This window comes from Athene cunicularia, assembly GCF_003259725.1.
Source record: "Athene cunicularia isolate RWA chromosome Z unlocalized genomic scaffold, athCun1 chrZ_part2, whole genome shotgun sequence".
Taxonomy (NCBI): Eukaryota; Metazoa; Chordata; class Aves; order Strigiformes; family Strigidae; genus Athene; species Athene cunicularia.
Window position 1 is genome coordinate 20168800 of NW_020799143.1, and position 18687 is coordinate 20187486.

The window sequence follows — 18687 nt, forward strand, 5'->3', positions numbered from 1 at the left end:
GAGTATAAATAATAAATGGCATGGCGTGGCACGGAGGTGGAGAATGTGCTAATTTAGATGAAGGGCTTTTTTGTCAGAAATAGTAGTTTGAGCAAAATAGGCAGGAAAGATACTGCAGATTTCTTTTATGTATTATCACTCCTGTAGTATCAGATGAAATTCCAAATTTCATTTTACTTATATTTTGAAAATCAGAAAGCAGACTGTAATTTTTAGGAGTTTAAGTTAACAATATGTTTCAGGAATCCTGTTGAAATGGGAAGTGGCTCCACATATGCTTTTGGAGGGGTTGGTGATTTGTTTTCTTGGGATAGATTGTTTCTAAACCAGACACATCACTAGACACTTGACATTTGTGCACCTGTTTCTAAAAAATGCTTATTTTGCAAGGTAGTCCTTTATTTTGCGGTATTTTAATATATCTCCTTATGTTGGAGAGTAGTTATTGATTCAGAGTAAAATCAGTCTTCTTTCTGTTATGTTAATTTTTATGTCCTTTTTCTAAAATTCTTGTAGAAGAGGAAATGCTTTCTTGCATGGTTATTCTTTTAGTTATTGTATTTCATGAGCTTGTGAAATTATGTAATTTTTGAGTAGTGTTTTCCTTTTATGAAAATGACCTGCTGACTTGAGCTGTTTTGCATGGTTAGCAATGTGAATGCAGATTTCTATGTCAGACGGTACACAGCTTGGGCTGGCTGTATCTAAAATAAAAATGAAATTTCATGGCAGCAATACTTGCTGTGCTCTATTAGTCAGTCACTGGCTGTGATAGTTGAGTGTAACCATGTCTAAGATGATTCACAGAATGCTTTGACAGCTGATTAGCTCAGAGAAAAGCAAATCTGATTTGAGTTATTTTACCATGTTCCAAACCAACGTATTTTGTGATGCCATTTCACTAGGGTTTTCATGTGGTTTGAAAGCAAAATAGGCCTTAAAGCTAGAAGGGGATGAGTGAAGCTTGCCATCTGGAAGTTGTCGGAGCAGCTAAAGCCAGCCTTGCAAGCACTAGTTGGTGACCAAGTAGCAACATCATGTTGACAGAATCTGTATCCAGTGAAATAAACATATATAAATACAAACGAGATGAACAGTTTAATGTCAAATTAATGATTACTTGCCATTATGAAATAAAACACTTAATCATGCTATGTACTAACAAATAAGAATATTCTTGCAGAAATCTTCCAGTGCCATTTTTGCTAGAAAGGTGCATTTCAGTGTAGTTACATGAGTAAAGATTGAATTTCTCTCACTTTAACTACAAAAGGATTGTACTTCTGGGAGTTAATGTCAATTTCTAGTGTCCTCACATGGATGACATCAGGTGTTTTATAAGGCTTTCTCATTTTGCTCTGAATATAGCCCTTTAATACTGTGATTTGATTGTTTTTTCATTAGATTAGGATCTCATTTTGGCACCTCTGTAGCAAAAACTTGTTGCTGCTTCTCAAAAGAAGTTCAACCTTAATTCATCAGACCTATCTGCTTATGCCTTTTTCTGTTCTGATAGGATGCTGCATGTTCAGAAATAACTTATGCTGCATTTTGGGACTTTTCCTTGGCAAACCAGATCAATTTGTGCAACTGTGTTTCCAAAATGTTACTTACACATTTAAAAATAATCATGATTTGATATTTTAAATATTCACGTTGACACATATGTGAGAACCCTTCAGATATATTCAGCTGGAAATCCCACTGACTGAAGTAAAATTTCTGTCAATACAGACTAAAGAGTTTGACATGAAGTAAGTTTTTGTTGAATGCTAATGTTTGAGATTCTTCCTTGTTACTCTGATAAATTGTTTCTTACAATTTTCCTTAGAAACAAACAGGAATAAAACATGCTTAGATCTGGTCAAAAGATGTGTATTTATGTAAGGAATGGCTGGTTTAGTTATCAGATTTCTAAGGGGAGCTAATCAGAACTGTATATCAAACCAGTAGGCAGACAGAGGGGCAGATCATATTATTATATCCTGAAGGCACTTGTAGACTGGAGGATTCTGCCTCCGAGTAAGGACCATGAATAGGGTGCCTGGGAATGAGGGCTAGAGTTCATATGCTATGTGCTGTTTGTAAGAATATCTACTGCAGTTAATCCATTGGAACTGCAGGTGTTTCAATTTCATAGTGAACTGGAATACCAAAATAGCTACTTGGTTTTTTTGATTTATTTTTTCAGTAATTGTAGAACAAAGTTATAAATAGTCAAAGAGATTTTTAGTCCATTGTATAATACAAGTAGTTTAAGTGACAGCGGTGAATTGATGCAGTCAGATTAATTTTATCACTTAAGATGTCCCTGAATTGATGCAGTCAGATTAATTTTATCACTTAAAATGTCCCTGAATTGATGCAGTCAGATTAATTTTATCACTTAAGATGTCCCTGTGGAAGAAGCAGCAGCGTATTATACCACAGCCTTCCATGAGGCTAGAGCCAGTCCTAGACATAGTTATGTAATTAGTTCAGTTAAAGCACAATGTGTCTAATGTAATCTTAATTGTAAAGGTGATAAAGAATAGGTTGATGGCAGAGCTGTCAGCAGTTATGTTTATAACTGTAAAATAAAAGTGGCAGTGTTTTTTGAAGCGTGACTAGCCGCTGTAATCAGGCTTTGCATAAACAGTGTTGTTGACTGCACTAAGATAAGTATTTTTATAGAGGATGAACTGTATTAGTTTATTTTCAGCCTACCCAGAATCAACTTTCAGTATTTGGCGGCAAACATCCACTGATTACAGATTTGTCATTAATACATTATATAGTAATTTTTTTTTGAGAGAGTCTGGGTAAAGGGTAGCAATAAGCAAGCAGTAAAGAAAATTCTAGAACTTACTTAGCACCAAGTGTCCGTGCCTTTGGACCTGTTAGCTGCACTATTTTTTCAATACGTGATCATAAACCAGGAAGTTACTAGCCCCCAACATTCCCCCACAATGTGTAATAAAATTCCATTATCTTGTTGTGTATTAATGTAGAGTGTGCTTTTTTCTTGCATCCTGAAAACCTGTGTGAGTTCTGTCACCAGAAGACAATACATTAGCAGCCATTTTCTTGTTCCATTTGAACTAACCTACCTCTGTGCAGGATTACTCTGAGCAAGATCAAACCTCCCATGTCTTCTAAACTCCTCCTTTGCGTCTGGAAGTCAGAATCAGCCAGTGCCTTTCTACACTTACATTACAGTGTGTTATGCTTTGTTTCTTCACTTTAAATGCTTACAACAGTGCTAAAATTGAGACACCATGTTCCTCATAGAAGATAAATGCCAGAGATAGAAAAGAATTCAGCTGTAATGTACATTTGGCTTCTACTTAATACAATGAGTACATAAGAAATACAGATGGAGTGGAACAGAGCTTTCTTACCTTTTTGCCTATATACTTGGATACTGGAGTTAACACATCCCCAGAGATAATTTTAAGTAGTAGACTCCCATCTCCTCTTCATACAGTTTTGCAGACCTTTCCTGGTAAATACCAACAAACCTTATTTTGGCTTTGCAAAATGTGGCTTAGTGTTCACAAGTCATCTCAGTGTTTTGTGTAAAAATATTTATACTTACATAGTCTTCATCAAAATGACATACCTGCTGTTACTGCTCTTTATTTGTCATCTTTGCAAAATCACATTTTGTTCTTGTTCATGTACAAAGATGTAATATTGCCTCTTGATTCCATGTCAAAAATTACACCAGTATCTTAGGACATTCTGTGCCGAAATGTATCATGAAATATTGCTGAGCTCTGTGAGGTTGAGGAGTAACATACCCTTTCTGCTTGTTACCAGTTTTTCTCTCTCCACTTGGCACTGCTGTTATATAAGATATTTAACACAGCTGCTACTACTACAGCTTATTTTAGTTCATGTTTACATATTGACTTGAACTGTATTTCCTTTTAATGGCAGTATGCCAGACTTCATAATGATGTAACTGACTAGAGACTTAGGACAGTACATGTGCATGAAATGAGAACTTGCTTGCTGACAGAAGCAAAAATGGTTGGTAGAGCTAGAAGAAATGATTGGCTGGTTAAGTCATGCTTCAGAAATAAAAATGCCTTTGCAGTTTAAATAGGTCCTATTTAGCCTAATAAAGAGAGATGCATGATTTTTGTAGTCGAATCCCATCAGCTGTTAATGAAGGGTGGTAGCAAATGCTTTTTTTGACATTGGAAAGTTCTCCAAGGATACTTTCTCAGTTATAAACAGGAGGTGGAGGTGAGGTAGAGAGTAGTGTAGGCAAAAATGATCAGAAAAGTCTGGAACATGCATTAAAGGTGACTTTAAAAATGTCTGTAGTTTGTAAGTATATGGCGGAACTAATAACTGATTACTTGCTATAAATAAAAAAGATGCCGACTGGATATATCTTCCTTGACTAAAATGTAACATTGGGTTGGATTCCAGCTCTGCATCTTTCTGTCCCACTGGCAACAAAAGCATTGAGCTAATTACATAACTAGCACTTTGACTTATGTAGGGTAGTAAAAGATTTTTGTTTAATTATAATTTCACACATCTCCTAATAAGAGAAACTTGTGCTTTGAAGGCCTATTTTTACTTAGGTTTTCAAAATGCTGCTGTGTAATTCATATTGTATGTAGTCTTTTTTTTTTTGTTTTTGTTTTTGTTTCAGTATTTCTTCTTTGTTGATAGGTTCTAGAAAGTTTTAAGATCATGGATTACAGTTTGCTACTGGGAATCCACATACTGAACAGTAACATGAAGGAAAAAGAGGGAGAGAGTTCCCAGAGTGTATCAGATGCGAAACGTCCTGGAGGGCAGAAAGTTCTTTATTCCACAGCCATGGAGTCCATACAGGGCTCTGGGAAGTCAGGGGACTCCATTGCCACAGGGACAACAAATACGTAAGTGCCGTAACCCACTCTTAAGCTTACTGTTAAAGCGTGTACATTCTGTTTCTTCAGTCTGTGCCACTTGGTATTAAGAGGCAAAACATTCAAGAGTACACTGCATTTCAGGAGCTGAAAGATTAAGCCTTTTTTTTTTTTTTTTCTCCAAAAGCTGGACCATCAAGATTTGCTACAGAGCAGGAAATTAAATTGTTGATTAGTAGATTGAACATCTTTAAATATATGATAGCAAATTTGGTTAATTCACAGTGACTAATTTATGCAGAAATGCATTCACTTATAAATGAGATGAGACATCTATTACAAGAGTCCCAGGTATAACCTAATTTTAACTGGAAGCAGGCAGATGAGCCATAAGCAAAACCTATTTATTAATATTGAAATAGATATTCCTACAGTGGTTATTTTCATCTCAAAGTGGTATATTCAGTACATAGAACTGTATCATCAGCCACTGAAGTGCAGTCATAACTGTGTATCGTACTTCCTGAGATTAAGAACTGCTGCTTTCTTCTCAGTTTTTTATCTGGCAAAAACTGCTGAATTTCACTCAGCTTTTACAGCATTACTCACATTCACACAGAAGATGGTGAGTTTTAAGGGGCAAAACTGGCAGGTTTTTTGGGTTTTAGTTTTGGTTTTGTTTTGGTTTTTAACTAAAAGTCTCAGTTGATTATACAGGTCACCCTAGAAGGTCATTGCGGTTATTATGTATGGAATCCCATTCTGGGCTCCCACATCACTTGAGCTATGTAGTGCTTGCCCAGATCCTGAGCAGTGTCGTACCACTGTTGAAAGCCTACTGCAACAGTTGAGTCCTTCCTTGGCCTCTTGCACTATCTCCTCACTTGTATTGTCATAATTGACAGTGTGGCAAACCTCATGAGGTGGATGAAAATATGCCTAGGTCTTACAGGTCTAGTTGTCTACTGTGGTTCATTGTAAGGCCATACAAACATAACCATAAGAATGAATACCCAGCAGCAATAACTCCTGTGTGTACTGGATTGAATTTACAGTCATAGCTTCCAGGAAAAGCTGGCAGAATATAGTTTTGTACACTACTTAACACTTCTGAATATCTGACTGGTTAATTGAGCTGGAGTTTACGGTAACGGGTTTTTAAATTAATTTAAACTTGACTTGTTATTACATGGTTTAATTTGTGCCTATAATAATAATAATAAACCTCCCCTCCTTCCCCCAAAAGAAAAGGTTGAGTAGATTGTAGCCATGTTTTGTCAGGAGAAGGGACTGCTGTGCTTTAGTGTCAGAATGGGGGATATACTCCCAGCTATGTCTTTGGTAGCTGTTTCAGGTTTGCATTATTTATTTCTCAAACTGTAAAAAAGATTTGGAGGTATTGCATGTGTTACATCATCTTGGTTTTGTAGTGAGTCTGTCAATGTCAATGGAAGCTGACAAACTAAAAATTGAATTTCAGTTTCTGGTTCTAAAAACAGTGGACCTTTCCTCTAGGGGGTGGAGTAGGAAGAGAGGGTCTTAGGATGAGCACTCATTCTTTAAGGTCATGGCTGAGTAAATACAGTGAACCAAGTGGAGATCTAGGCAGTCAGGCTTCTCAGCTTAATACTTTTTCTGTCACTAATCCATCTGTAAATAAATTTTGGAAAACCACATACTTAATTTTTAGTGAAAAATATACAGAACAACTTTCCAGACTTACAGTAATGTGTAGGCTCTCTAGAGTTTTGCATGTGATCAATAAAGTGAAAAATTCTCCTTTAGTTAGGTAAAACTATTTATTCTTCTTAGTAACAAACTGATTTGTACTTTTTTCCAATTTTCAGATCATTTAAATATTTCCAATTATATCTAAAAGTTATCCTAAAATACTCTTCATTTACAATGGATATTTACCACTGGATCCCAGATTCTTTAGGTTTGCTATTTAAAATCAGTTGTATGCGAAGTGACACACATTTGACTTACTTTGCACTGTGGTGTGTAGCTTTATTGTTGTGCCTGTTTCTTTGGGGTTGCACATCACTTGCTGACAAGATGTCTTAAAAGATAATCTGTGTTTTTGTTGTTCTCTCAGAATGGGAGGTATTCCAGCTAAAAGCCATAAAGGAGAAAAGCTGCTTCTGTTTATGGGTATTATTGATATTCTCCAGTCTTATAGGTAAGTTGAATTTAAAGTTTTTATTGAATAAGCTATTCTGAAATTACTTACAAATGTGGAAATTTTACAAAGCAGTTCTGATTCTGGTTTTGTATGCTTAGGTTAGTGAAGAAGCTGGAACATTCTTGGAAGGCTCTTGTTTATGATGGGGTAAGTAGATTTTACTATTTTTTTTAACTGCTGATATTTTAGCTAATGGAATTTTCTGTTGACCAGGAAAGAGCTAGCTCTGGTATATTTGTAGTCTACCATCACCACATAGGTTGGACTGCGGCTGAAATCTGTTTTCAGTCCATTTCCCAATACATGCTCTGGTTTTATTTGTTGAGCTTTCAAAAAATAACGAAAATGATCTGCTTCTCCTTGTAACATATAAAACAGTGGTCACTGAGCAGGACATTGATGAATCTGTAACTGTAAAAAGTACATAACATGAAAAAAAGCATTTCAAATGCTAGGAAAATATTGCAAAATATGACTATATAATTAATAACTCACAATTTCATAAATGAAATACTAAAGAGAAAGGTTTTGAATAATTAAGATTTAAAAAGAAAAACCGTTTTAAGATTAATTTGTTTTGAGTTTGCCTGAAATGTGTGATATAGTTCACCTAAGGTGTCCATCTTCTTTCCTGAGAATTTACTTGTGATGTACTTACGGCAAATGTAATGAAGACCTTTTTCAATTTTGTAGGACAGTGTTTCAGTTCACAGACCAAGTTTTTATTCAGACAGATTTTTAAAGTTTATGAGTACAAGAGTTTTCAAGAAAATTCAAGGTAAGAAAGTTGTGACTTTTACTCTTTTAGATATTTTTATAATCATTACTTTGTAACACTCCTCTCTTGGCAATAAAATGCTTTCTTCAACATCATGTAGCAGTTACATTGCCAGAAGTTGAGTTTCTTCACTGGAGCTAATGGGATTGTACTCTAATAGTAAAAGTATAGAGAATTATTTGCTATATATCTTTTGTCACATCAGGGGTATCTGAAGGTAAAGCAGGTTCCCTTATATTACCATTGATATTGTCCTGGTTCAGCTAGGGTAGGGTTAAGTTTCCCCAGCAGAGAGGGGGAAGGGATCTCCAGCCAGGTTATTCATACCATGCTGATGTCAAGTCCAGCGGCAGTGCGGAAACTTTTTCCTTTGTGGCTTTGGTGGCAGGAAGCACCTGCTGCAGGCTAGCTGTGTCCTTGCAGTATTTCTCTGTATATCTTTTGTCTTGTTTACTGTTATTACTGTTTATTGTTGTTATCATTGCTACTGTTGTTGTTCAGATTGTTTATTACACTGTTGTATTAAATTTCTTCTTATTTTAACCCGGGGTTTGTGCCCTTACTTGTGTCCGAGGGTGGGGGAGAGACAATGACAACGTGGTCTCCAGTCCCGGCATAGCTTAAAAACCAACACAGCCTTAAAGTTACATTTCATAATTTAATGATGTGTCCAGTACTGCAACTGTTATCGGAAGAATACTCGCATTGATTTTAATCTATTTAATTTGTAAAAGTAAAGATTGTTTTCAAACATGCTGGAGGTGGTATGTAAAGAAAGGCATTGTTGCCTTTGATGTGGATTTCTTCTCTGCTTTATCAAGGAAAAAAATCAGACACTGGATATTAATAAAGACTTCTGTCTTTGTCACTATTACCTATTTCTCTTTTCCCCCTCCATTTCTCCTTCCTTTTACTTCATTCTCAAGGGTAAGATACATATCACTATTAGTGTTGTGGGTTGACCCTGGCTGGATGCCAGGTGCCCTCCAAGCTGCTTTATCACTCCCTCCTCAGTTGGACAGGATCGAGAAAATATAATGAAAGGCTTGTGGGTTGAGATAAGGACAGGAGATTGCTCACCAGTTACAATCTCGGGAAAACAGACTCAACTTGGGGGAATTAGTTTAATTTGTTGCTTTAATTGACACCGGGGCACAGTGTACATTAATGCCATCAAGTTAGAGAGGGGCAGAACCTATTTGGATCTCAGGAGTGACAGGGGGCTGTCAAGTACTATCAGTACTGGAGGTTGAGGTTAGCTTAACTGGAGACAAGTGGGAGAACATCCCATTGTAACTGGCCCAGAAGCCCCATTGAAGTACCCCTTCTCCCAACATTAGCCAAGGTCAAACCACCACAGCGTGCAAGCAAAGCAAATTAAGGAATTCATCCACTATCCATCAGCAGACAGTTGTTCAGCTATCTCCAGGAAACCAGGGCTTCATCATGTGTAATGGTTATTTGGTAAGACAAATGCCATTACCATGAATGTTTCCCCCTTGTTCCTGTTTATTGCATGTTTTATTGCTCAGTATAATATCATGGGGTCTGGGCTCTCCCTTTGGTCAGTTAGGGTCAGCTGTGTCCCCTCTCAACTTCTTGTGTACCCCCACCCTCCTCACTGGCAGGGCAGTGTGAGAAGATCTTGATGCTGTATAAGTACTGCTTGGCAATAACTAGAATTTTGGTGTGCTTAGTAGCACTGTTTTTGTGACAAATCCAAGACATAGCACTGTAGAGCTGCTATGAATTAATTAACCCTATCCCAGCCAAAACTTGTGCACTGTACCTTCCAAAGAGTCCGAACACTGCAGTAGCTACCATGTAGGCATACGAAGTTAGATTTCAGAAAAAAATACTGGAGAAATAGCTATCACATTTTGTTTCTTGATTCCAAACTGAAAAGACAAATTAATGTTGCTTTAGTCCCATGGACCGAGCAATATAGATATTTTATCATAATCTGCATATAGCTGTGAAGCAAAACAACAGAGTTTACAAGTATTAAGGAACACATTTATTTTCAGACTTGATGCATTTAGCCTGATTTTGAAAATTAATGGGAAAATTAGCTATCATTCAAGAATACACATCTTGAACATAAGTTCATACGTTCTGTCATGGGTTTGAGTGAGTGGTGGTGGGGTTTGGTAGGAAGGAAAGGGGCTACAGCAGTGGCCCCTGTGAGGAGCTTCTTGAGTTCACTGGGCTCCCAGTCAGACCCTCCTCTGGCCAAGGGCGAGGCAGTCAGCAATGATGGCTGTGCCTCTGACATAACATATTTAAGAGGAACCTGTAAGGAGGAAGGGGGAGATTTGGGGAGGAGTTGTGAGGAGAATACCTCTGCGAACACTGAGGTCAGTGGAAGAAAGGAGGAGGAATAGTGGGAGGTGTGCTGGTGCAGAGCCCCCTTGTATCCCATGGTGAGATATTAGGGCTGCCCCCCTGCCACTCATGGAGGTCTAGAGTGAGGCAGATGCTGATGTGCAGCCTGTGGAGGATTCCATGCTGGAGCAGGTGGCTGCACCTGAAGAAGGCTGGGACTCCGTGGGAGGAAGAAGCCCCCACTGGTGTAGTTTGGCACTGAGAGGACTGTAACATACAGGGGTGACCCATGTCAGAGCATCATGGGAAGCGCTGCAGGCTGTGGGAGTGACTCATGTTCATGTTCATGGAGGACTGTCCCCCACGAGAAGGGTACTGCGCTGGAACAGGGGAGGAATGCCAGAAGTTCCACTCCTGCACCAAGGTGGAAGAAGTGGCAGGACTGACTGCACCCCACCCATTCCTTGCCGTCTGCACCACTGGGGGAAGGAGGTAGAAATATCAGGAGCAAAGCTGAGCCCAGGAAGAAGGGAGGGTGGGGAGAAGGTGTTTTTAAGATGTGGTAATGATTCTCACAGTCCTACTCTGTTAAGTGCTGTTGTTGTTAATGTTCTTTTTTTCTTCTCCTGACAAGTCTGTCTTTTCTCCTTGAGTCATCCCTCCCTATACTTACCTTGATTCCTGAGCCTTTTTCTTTATTTTGTCCTCTTTAGCACTGAGGGGGGGAAGGGGGAGTGATCCGCTTTGTGGTGCTCAGCTGCTCTTTGAGCTCCGACCATGACAGTTCATATGTACCTTAAATTATGGTTCTTCCAGATGTGATGAGTATATTCTTATTGCCCAAGAAAACAACCAAAACTTTAGAGACTTATATTCTTAGAGGCTTCTTCCATGAAAAATTCAGATCAGGTTTTATTTTCACTAAAATTTCTACCACTGGAAGTCAATATTTATCAGCCTGTACTAGCCTTTGTTACTCTGCATTTTGTCTGAAGATAATACCACTTTTCTGAAGACCAGTATCCAACTGTTTTTGGAAAGAATCAAATTATTTGGAGTGAGCTTGTGGTACACTGACCCCTGACCTTAGAGACATGTCAGATTCAAACAACATAAAGGGTTAGGTCTAAAAGAGCAAGAAAGAAGAGAGAAAACTGATAACTAAGAGCAACAAGAAATCAGAAGTGTAGGTGATAAGTGCTTTGTGAAATTACTGAATACGAAGAAAAAAGAATAGGATAGACTGAAAGGAGAAATCTGAGAGTAGCTGAACTAAAAAAAAAAAAAAAAAAAAAAAAAAAAAGTGAAAGAGTCTTTAGAAGAAAAAGAATTTTGATTAACCCTAATTAATGATTTCTTATATGCATGATAGGTTGTGACAGTTATTCAGGAAAATAAGACTTTCAGAGAGTCTTATTAATAAATTGATGGATAATTCCTCTATGGGTTGGTCATGCTACTGTAAGGAAATTCAATCTGAAGCATAGCAAATGCAGAGAAGAATGGTGATGACTGCTTAGATGCATTCAGTATGTGTGCAGTGAGGAAGGCTGTAGGGAAGACCTGATAAATATACCAGTAAGGCAGAGATGAGTGCTTGGGGTTCACTGTGGCCCAGTCTGCTCTTCAGGGAAAAGCTGTTCTGGTTATCTGAGCAATGAGTTTTTTTCAACAATTATGGCAAATGGTATAAAACCTTATAATAAGACATACAGATCATCTGGTTTAAATAATGTGCATCCATATTAACTTACTGCTTTACTGCCAAATTATTTTTTAAATCTGTGGACATGCTGAAATTGCACTTCTGTTTTTTAGTAAGAGAAGGAATGTTTGTGCTTAGCCTCTAGGAAACAGTGTTTTGTGAGTTTCAAGGCTTTTTATAAAGTAGAGTTCTTGACAAATAAATATAAATTGACTGGCTAGAACTATGTAGTTCATACAGGAACTTATACTCTAAAATGGATCCTAGTTAGCAATTTGATAATCCTACTTGCGGAACTGTATTTGGTTTGGAGTTGAATGTCAAAATGTGGAATGGACACTTGGCTCAAATACTACAGGAGTATTAAGCATGTGGCATTGTATCTTTCTTATAGAAGATGTTTTGTAAAAGGTTTTTTGACCGGTGCTATGCTTAACATTGTCATTAGTTATCTGGAGTGAGAAACAAGTCTGTGTGGATAGAGACAGAACAAAATACGAATGAAGGACACAACTAAATGAGATTTAAGAGGAAAAAAAAAAAAAAAAAAAAGACTACCAGTACTGGCGCAAATTAACAAAGTGTTAAATGTTAAATCCTTAAAAAAAGAATGATTAATATCAAAATAAAAGAATCTGATGTAATATGACAAAATATGAAGCAAAATTCAGCTGAAAGGAGGAAGGAGCCTTCTGAGACTCAGTTCTCTTTAAATCCTGGGATAATTTTGCCAGAGAACTGGTAGGAGCTTTGTTGTCTGAGACAACACCTAAAGGAAGTCCTCTGCACTGATAGAATGTAAGGAGTAGACAATTTGATAGTTCTGTCTGTTCGACAAAAGAAATGTCTCATGCAGCCATGTATGTTTCTTGAACATTTGAGTCTTTTTTCAGTTCTTTCTAATTCTGACCACTAGACTTCTGTCAGTACAAGACATAACCTGTTCTGTATTTGAAAGCTATGACATACAATTAAGGACATCATGCCTAATTTTCTTTCTAATCTTAATTTGTCTGTCTCATTTTCCAGGTTATTAACTTCTCTTAATATCCCACTCTTACTGATCTGCTTTGCATACAAGGCTATTAATCTACTTTTGTATGGATTAAATGCATTATCATTCTTTTGTAAAACAAAGAATTGGGAGTGTTTCTGTCTTCAAGAACATTGGTTCTAAACTTTGAGTTAGACATTTCAGTTTGAATTCTTAAGTCTTGTTCTGAATTTGTAATTTTTCCCCTAGTGCACAGAACAAGCATCCATAAATAACAATAAAAACATCATAAGCAGATTCATCCTTGGGCAGAGTTAGCTCAACAGCTATCTACTATGCTTTTTTTTAATAATATTCTGGAGCTATGCATCTGATTCTCTTCTTCAGTCTTTAGCCAAATGACTTTGATGCTTTTAAATAGAATTTTATAGTAGAGCTCAATATGAACTGTTGCAGTTCATCTGAAGTAATCTTTCAGCCAGTGCATGGAGGTCAGCAGCTGGCAACTGAAAAACATGAAATGAACTGGCTAGCATCTTTCTGGAGAAGAACTATAGATGAGAGTGATGATTCAGTAGTAGTGGCAATGGTCAGATCCTAGAGTTTCATGCAAAATTCCATTGTAAATAGGCAGGCCTCAGTAAGAATTATAAAGGGAATGCTCATACTTGAGTGTACAAAGGCATCAATATTTTGGAAATGTTTATTTTACCCAAATAAGATGTTTGACACATGTCACTGAAGTGGAAGTTCTGCAGTAGCACATACATCATTATATACCAGTAGTTCACAGCTCCAGAAAATTATTATAACCTTTCAGAATACTCCAGTATTCAGTACTTCTCTGGGTTTTTTTCTGTATCATTCTGTCTCTGATTACAAGGATTGATACTCCATAGGAGATTTGTAATTTAGTGATGTCAGATTTTTGCTGATTTTTTTTTGTCTTATGAGCAGTAAGACACTCCAGAAAAAGATGGAAGTACTTCACTCATAGATGAAATAACAGTATCGTTGTCTCTAGTTTTAATATAATGTTTGATAAGTGGGTTTGTATCTGGATGTGTTCTTCCTCTCTGTTCAGACACTCCAGCTTTGTAGGTGGTTTGCTTTTCTATATGCTGTTAAAGATGTGCAGGGAGATAAGATGACATCATTCAACACCTATGTTCATTGGTAATGCAGCTTTAAAGTCTTCACCTTCGAAGAAACGATGCAATTCCATCACAGCCCTAAAGGCAGCATCACAAGAAATAGTGTGCGCAGTTAGCCAGGAGTGGAAGGATGAAAAGCATGGCATTCTTGCTGAAGGACAAAGCTATGCCAGCCTTGATGAAGAAGGTAATGTCTTTCAAATCAACAGCCTAAACAATGTTTTTAAAGGAATTAGTATAAACCCTAGAAGCCCTGTAACTAGAAAGCTTCCAAATCTGGCTGATCTTTCAAAACTTCAGAGTCAGGTTATTCTCATGGAGAGAGTGGTTAATTATATTTGGCAAAATGGACCTTCAGGAGCAAGAGGAAGTCAGAATCAAGGTTATAATATGATGTTAATCTTTTGGACTTCAGGGGATCCTAAACAAATTACCCAGCCCAACAAGCAGATTAAGGCCAGAGCTATTCTTTTCAATTATTTTAAACAAATACGTCACATGAAGTGTTTTGAAGGTTAGTTCATTTTTGTCAGAGTATTTTTGAAGAGAAAAAGGACTTGAAACAGTCTGCCGGTTTCAGAGCTCATCTGTAGCCAGGCTCAAAGGAGAACCAGCTGCCTAATCCCATCTGAAAACCGGGCCCGGGTAGTGTGATACCAGTCCTAGAACTTAGAAGAATGCATCAGATATTCATATGAATCTTTAATATTTGACCTTGGGGTTGCTCTGTATTCTGCTGAAGGTACTGGCTAGCGGCTGAAATTTGTCCTGTAATGCAAGAGTGTGGGTATGAACACATGAATATTACAATCATTTAAATTCATACATATTAAGAAGCTTCAGGAAGCTGTTTAGAGCACTGTGTGACTCCATACATTTGCATAAAGATTCTTGGATTCAATTTGAAATTAAATTTGTTAATGTTGTTCTTTATTTTTGTGTATGAAGTACTAGGTTCACACCATCGACCAGATCTAGTTCCAAGCACTCCATCTCTGTTTGAAGCAGATTCCTTGGCAACCACAATTTCTTCTTCTTCCCTGAATGTAGATGAGCATTATCAATGCGATCAACCTATGCTGCATTCTAGCAGGTAAAGGCTGTATATGCAGTAGATGATTGCCCATCCTCTTGCTAGAAGTCTGGCAATGTGTGCAATGGAAGGAGGGTCTGCAAAAGAAAAAGCAGAAGGGGCAATTTTTTCTGTAGGTCAGTCTTGAGCCTCTCTGATGAAAGAGTGGTGCCATAAGCCCATGGGATTTGTTTTGTATTCATTTGTTAGTATATGTATTATGACTGGGGTCACAAAATAGAAAGCATAAACACAACAAAAATGTTACAGTATACTTTGAATGTTTTGTCATGTTCCAAAATTTAACTGGCCATTAAAAATCTACTTGAACCTTTGTTCCATAAACTAAACCACTTTAAGATTGGGGCAGGTAGTACTTGTAACTTGACTGCAGCCAAAAACAGCTGCAGAAAACTGATGTGCTAGGAAAAGGGACCTACTTTCAAGTTCATCTTTATTCTGTATGTACCATGCTGAGTGGTCTGCTTTAAGTTCTTTCAAAATGACCATTTTCTGAAGTGAATTTCTATTAAACTTTACTCGTGGGTGTGATTAAAACCTGTCTAATTTTAACCCAGGAAGGATAAAACCAGGAAAGTCGCATCAAAAGTTGTGCGGATGCTTGTGAGGTAGCTTGAACATGATTTGGGTTGTGTTTGAATATACTTTAGCTGTGACTGTCCAATACCATGCTTATGGTAATAAGTCTTGCTGTGAGATTCTCTGTATGTGCCTGTACTCCACCTTGTACACCTGAAGTGTGCTGTCTTGTGTTGTCTTGCCTGCTTGCAGATCTCTTTACCATGTGTTGTACTGCAGAATAGCCATTCCTTTGTTTTGTCAAGAAGAGTAACCACTGTAAACTCTGGTATCTTGAATTTTGTTTGGAATAATTTGGAATCCTGAACTACACAGTGTCTGTATAAACTTGATAAGCTTACTTACGTGCCAAGATGTAGTCCTTTGATTTATACTACATCTTGTCCAAAAAGATCAAGTTAATTAAAAAAGAATCTAGAGGCAGTAGGATTTTACCTCCTATTAAAATACGACCAAGTACATTTTCATAAGAAGTAAAATGACTTGCAGAGTTACTTGATCAAAGTTATTTTTGCAGCTTTCATTTTCATTAGGTTGAAATAAATCTCACTGATGTGGCATCTTTCATAGGCCTACTTTTTTTCTATAAAGACTTGGAATGAGATATGGTTTGGAGGGTAAGAAAGACAAAGTTTTAATTACAGTACCATCACAAATTGTCTCAAAATGCATCTACACAAGAAAGGAAATAAAATTACTATTGATTACACATTAGAGCTCCTTCAATTCAACTTCTGTCAGTCTTGTCCAGTTTGTGACGAAGATATTTGTAAGACTTTAGTATTCCATGATCTTTTGCCAAGTTTTAGCTTTGCTAGAAATAAGGTTATAGAGTACTGTGGGTTTTTTATTTTTAAGCATGAAATAAAACTACAGAACTACTTCTTATTAGCATCAATCAGCAAGGGAAAACTGTGGACTTGTCTGGATAAAGAGTTGAGATTTACTGCAAGTAAAACATTTCAAATACTCTTTAATCTCCATAAATACATTTTAGAGAAAAGCTATGAGTAAGTCCATGATATTTACCTGTAAAGATGTTCCAAAATAGTTCTAAAATAAATAAGGTTTTTAGCAGATCTACACTCTAATTGTATGCTTAGACTTGTTTACTCCAAAGTTTTTGATTCAGTCAATGAAATAACCTAAAATGTAGTACATGTTGGCAGTTACGTGATTACCCTGCACACCTTTATCTTACAAAATCAGATTGGAACTGTAGCATCTGCAGTCCAGGTCTGCATACTTTCAGTCCTTCCATACAACAGAACATGTTCTCTAACACAGCAAACCTTGCACCAGCATTCAGAGATGGGTGGCTCTGTCCATGTCATGGTAGAAACCAAAAAACTGCTGCCAATGTGGTTAAGCAGACAGAGATGACTTGCTGGCTCCTGAAGCTGTATCATCTAAGGAGGGTTTATGTAGACCCGACGGAGCAGATTAAAACTAGCATAACTAATTGGTAGATAATGCATAGTAGCATTTAGGGACTTGTGATTAGAGCAGAAAAGAGAGACTGAGCAGCAGTTATAAACATTAGGAGTGTTTTTCAAGACTGCTAGCTGATTATTTTTCACCAAGTTATTCCTCAGTTACTAAAGATTTAGAGGAATCTTGAGGTGTTACCCTGACAGTGTGAAGAGGAACTGTGAAATAGTGAATGACAGAGTAGTGAGGAGGGGGAAATGGCTGTATTTTTCAGCACAAAAAGTAACTTTTATCTGAAAAAGGGAAGTAAAAAGGAAAAAATGGACAAATGTGACATATTCAGTAAATGTAGGCCTCCTTGTTTGTCAGAAGACAGCTGATTTGTGTTCTATGAAGCCGTTTCTCCGTCAAGTAATGTCATAAGTAATGTCAAGTATTCATTTCATAAGAGAACAGAATTGACAAGTTGTTGCTTCTATTAAAACTCTCAAAGATTTTCCACTCCTCAAGTAGGTTTATATTTGGTGCAGATATTTTAGTATCTAAAAGGTCTGTTTTCCACTAGAATATATGTCCAATTTTGAATCCAAATACACTTCTTCGAAAGGGCTTATGTGCTTTCTATTAGAGAATGTAATACTCACATATTGTATCAGGGATTATTTTTATAGTGGAAGTGATAACATATTTTTTTCCCTCTTCAGGTAAAGTTTTCATAATCAGATTAATTAAATTAAAGATGACAAATTTGCATGTCCTGAGCAGTATGACTGTTGTCTTAGTTGACCTTGGTTTTACAATTGCAAAAGGTGAAGGAGGTTAATGCTTTTACAGGTGCTTCTGGAAATGTTTTAAACAGGTGTTTCAAGATACAACAGAAGGTCTCTTTCCAATGTATCTTTCAGCATGTCTTGTGACTTCCAGTCACAAACCCAAACAAAATCCCATGATTCATAAAGACGTACTACACCTCTGTGTCTTTAGAGTACTGTGAAGATACTGCGTGTTATATAAGGAGGACTGCTGAATTCTGATGTATTTGAGGCTAGGCAAATAGTCTATATGATACCTAATTCTTTATCCATTCTGAACCTCCTTTCTGTAAGATGTGTATGTAGTATGAACTTTTTCCTTCTCTTTCATCTTCTTTCTGCTTTTCTGTATATTTTTCAATTGTTTGTTTGCCTTACACTTGCATTGCTGTTTTTTTGGTGAAGACCACTTTGAAGTTTTGGAAGGCTTTGAGGGGTTGTGGGTTTTTTTCCTTTACACAGTCAAAATTTTCTGAAATGTCCAGACTTTGAACTGACATATCCTATGACTTGACATGACAGCTTAGAAAATAAAGTAAAATCCCTGTGGAAGGGATTTGTATGTATTAGTTTTCCTGTTGTAAGGAATATTTAATCACACCTTTTGCCAGTCTAGTTTTTTATGTAAACAAACTTTTGCCTGTTAAGTTTAAACATTCTATCCTCCCATCAGCCTTAGCTTCTTAAGCCTAGACAAATCTGTCTAAATCTGATTCAAAGTGAATTAAATTCATGCAACTTCATGAAAATAAGAAGCTAGGAGGAAAAAGACTTCAGT

General features: G+C 37.1%; 1 protein-coding gene across 1 annotated transcript in view; it reads left to right on the forward strand.

Annotated features, from left to right (window-relative positions):
• PIP5K1B (phosphatidylinositol-4-phosphate 5-kinase type 1 beta) overlaps positions 1–18687 on the forward strand; it is a 78848-nt gene that overhangs the window by 40737 nt on the left and 19424 nt on the right. Inside the window, exons 7-12 of the mRNA XM_026866348.1 lie at positions 4672–4883; positions 6952–7035; positions 7137–7185; positions 7732–7816; positions 14026–14181; positions 14943–15087. Coding sequence (XP_026722149.1) covers positions 4672–4883; positions 6952–7035; positions 7137–7185; positions 7732–7816; positions 14026–14181; positions 14943–15087 — 731 coding nt within the window. The remainder of the gene's footprint in view (positions 1–4671; positions 4884–6951; positions 7036–7136; positions 7186–7731; positions 7817–14025; positions 14182–14942; positions 15088–18687) is intronic.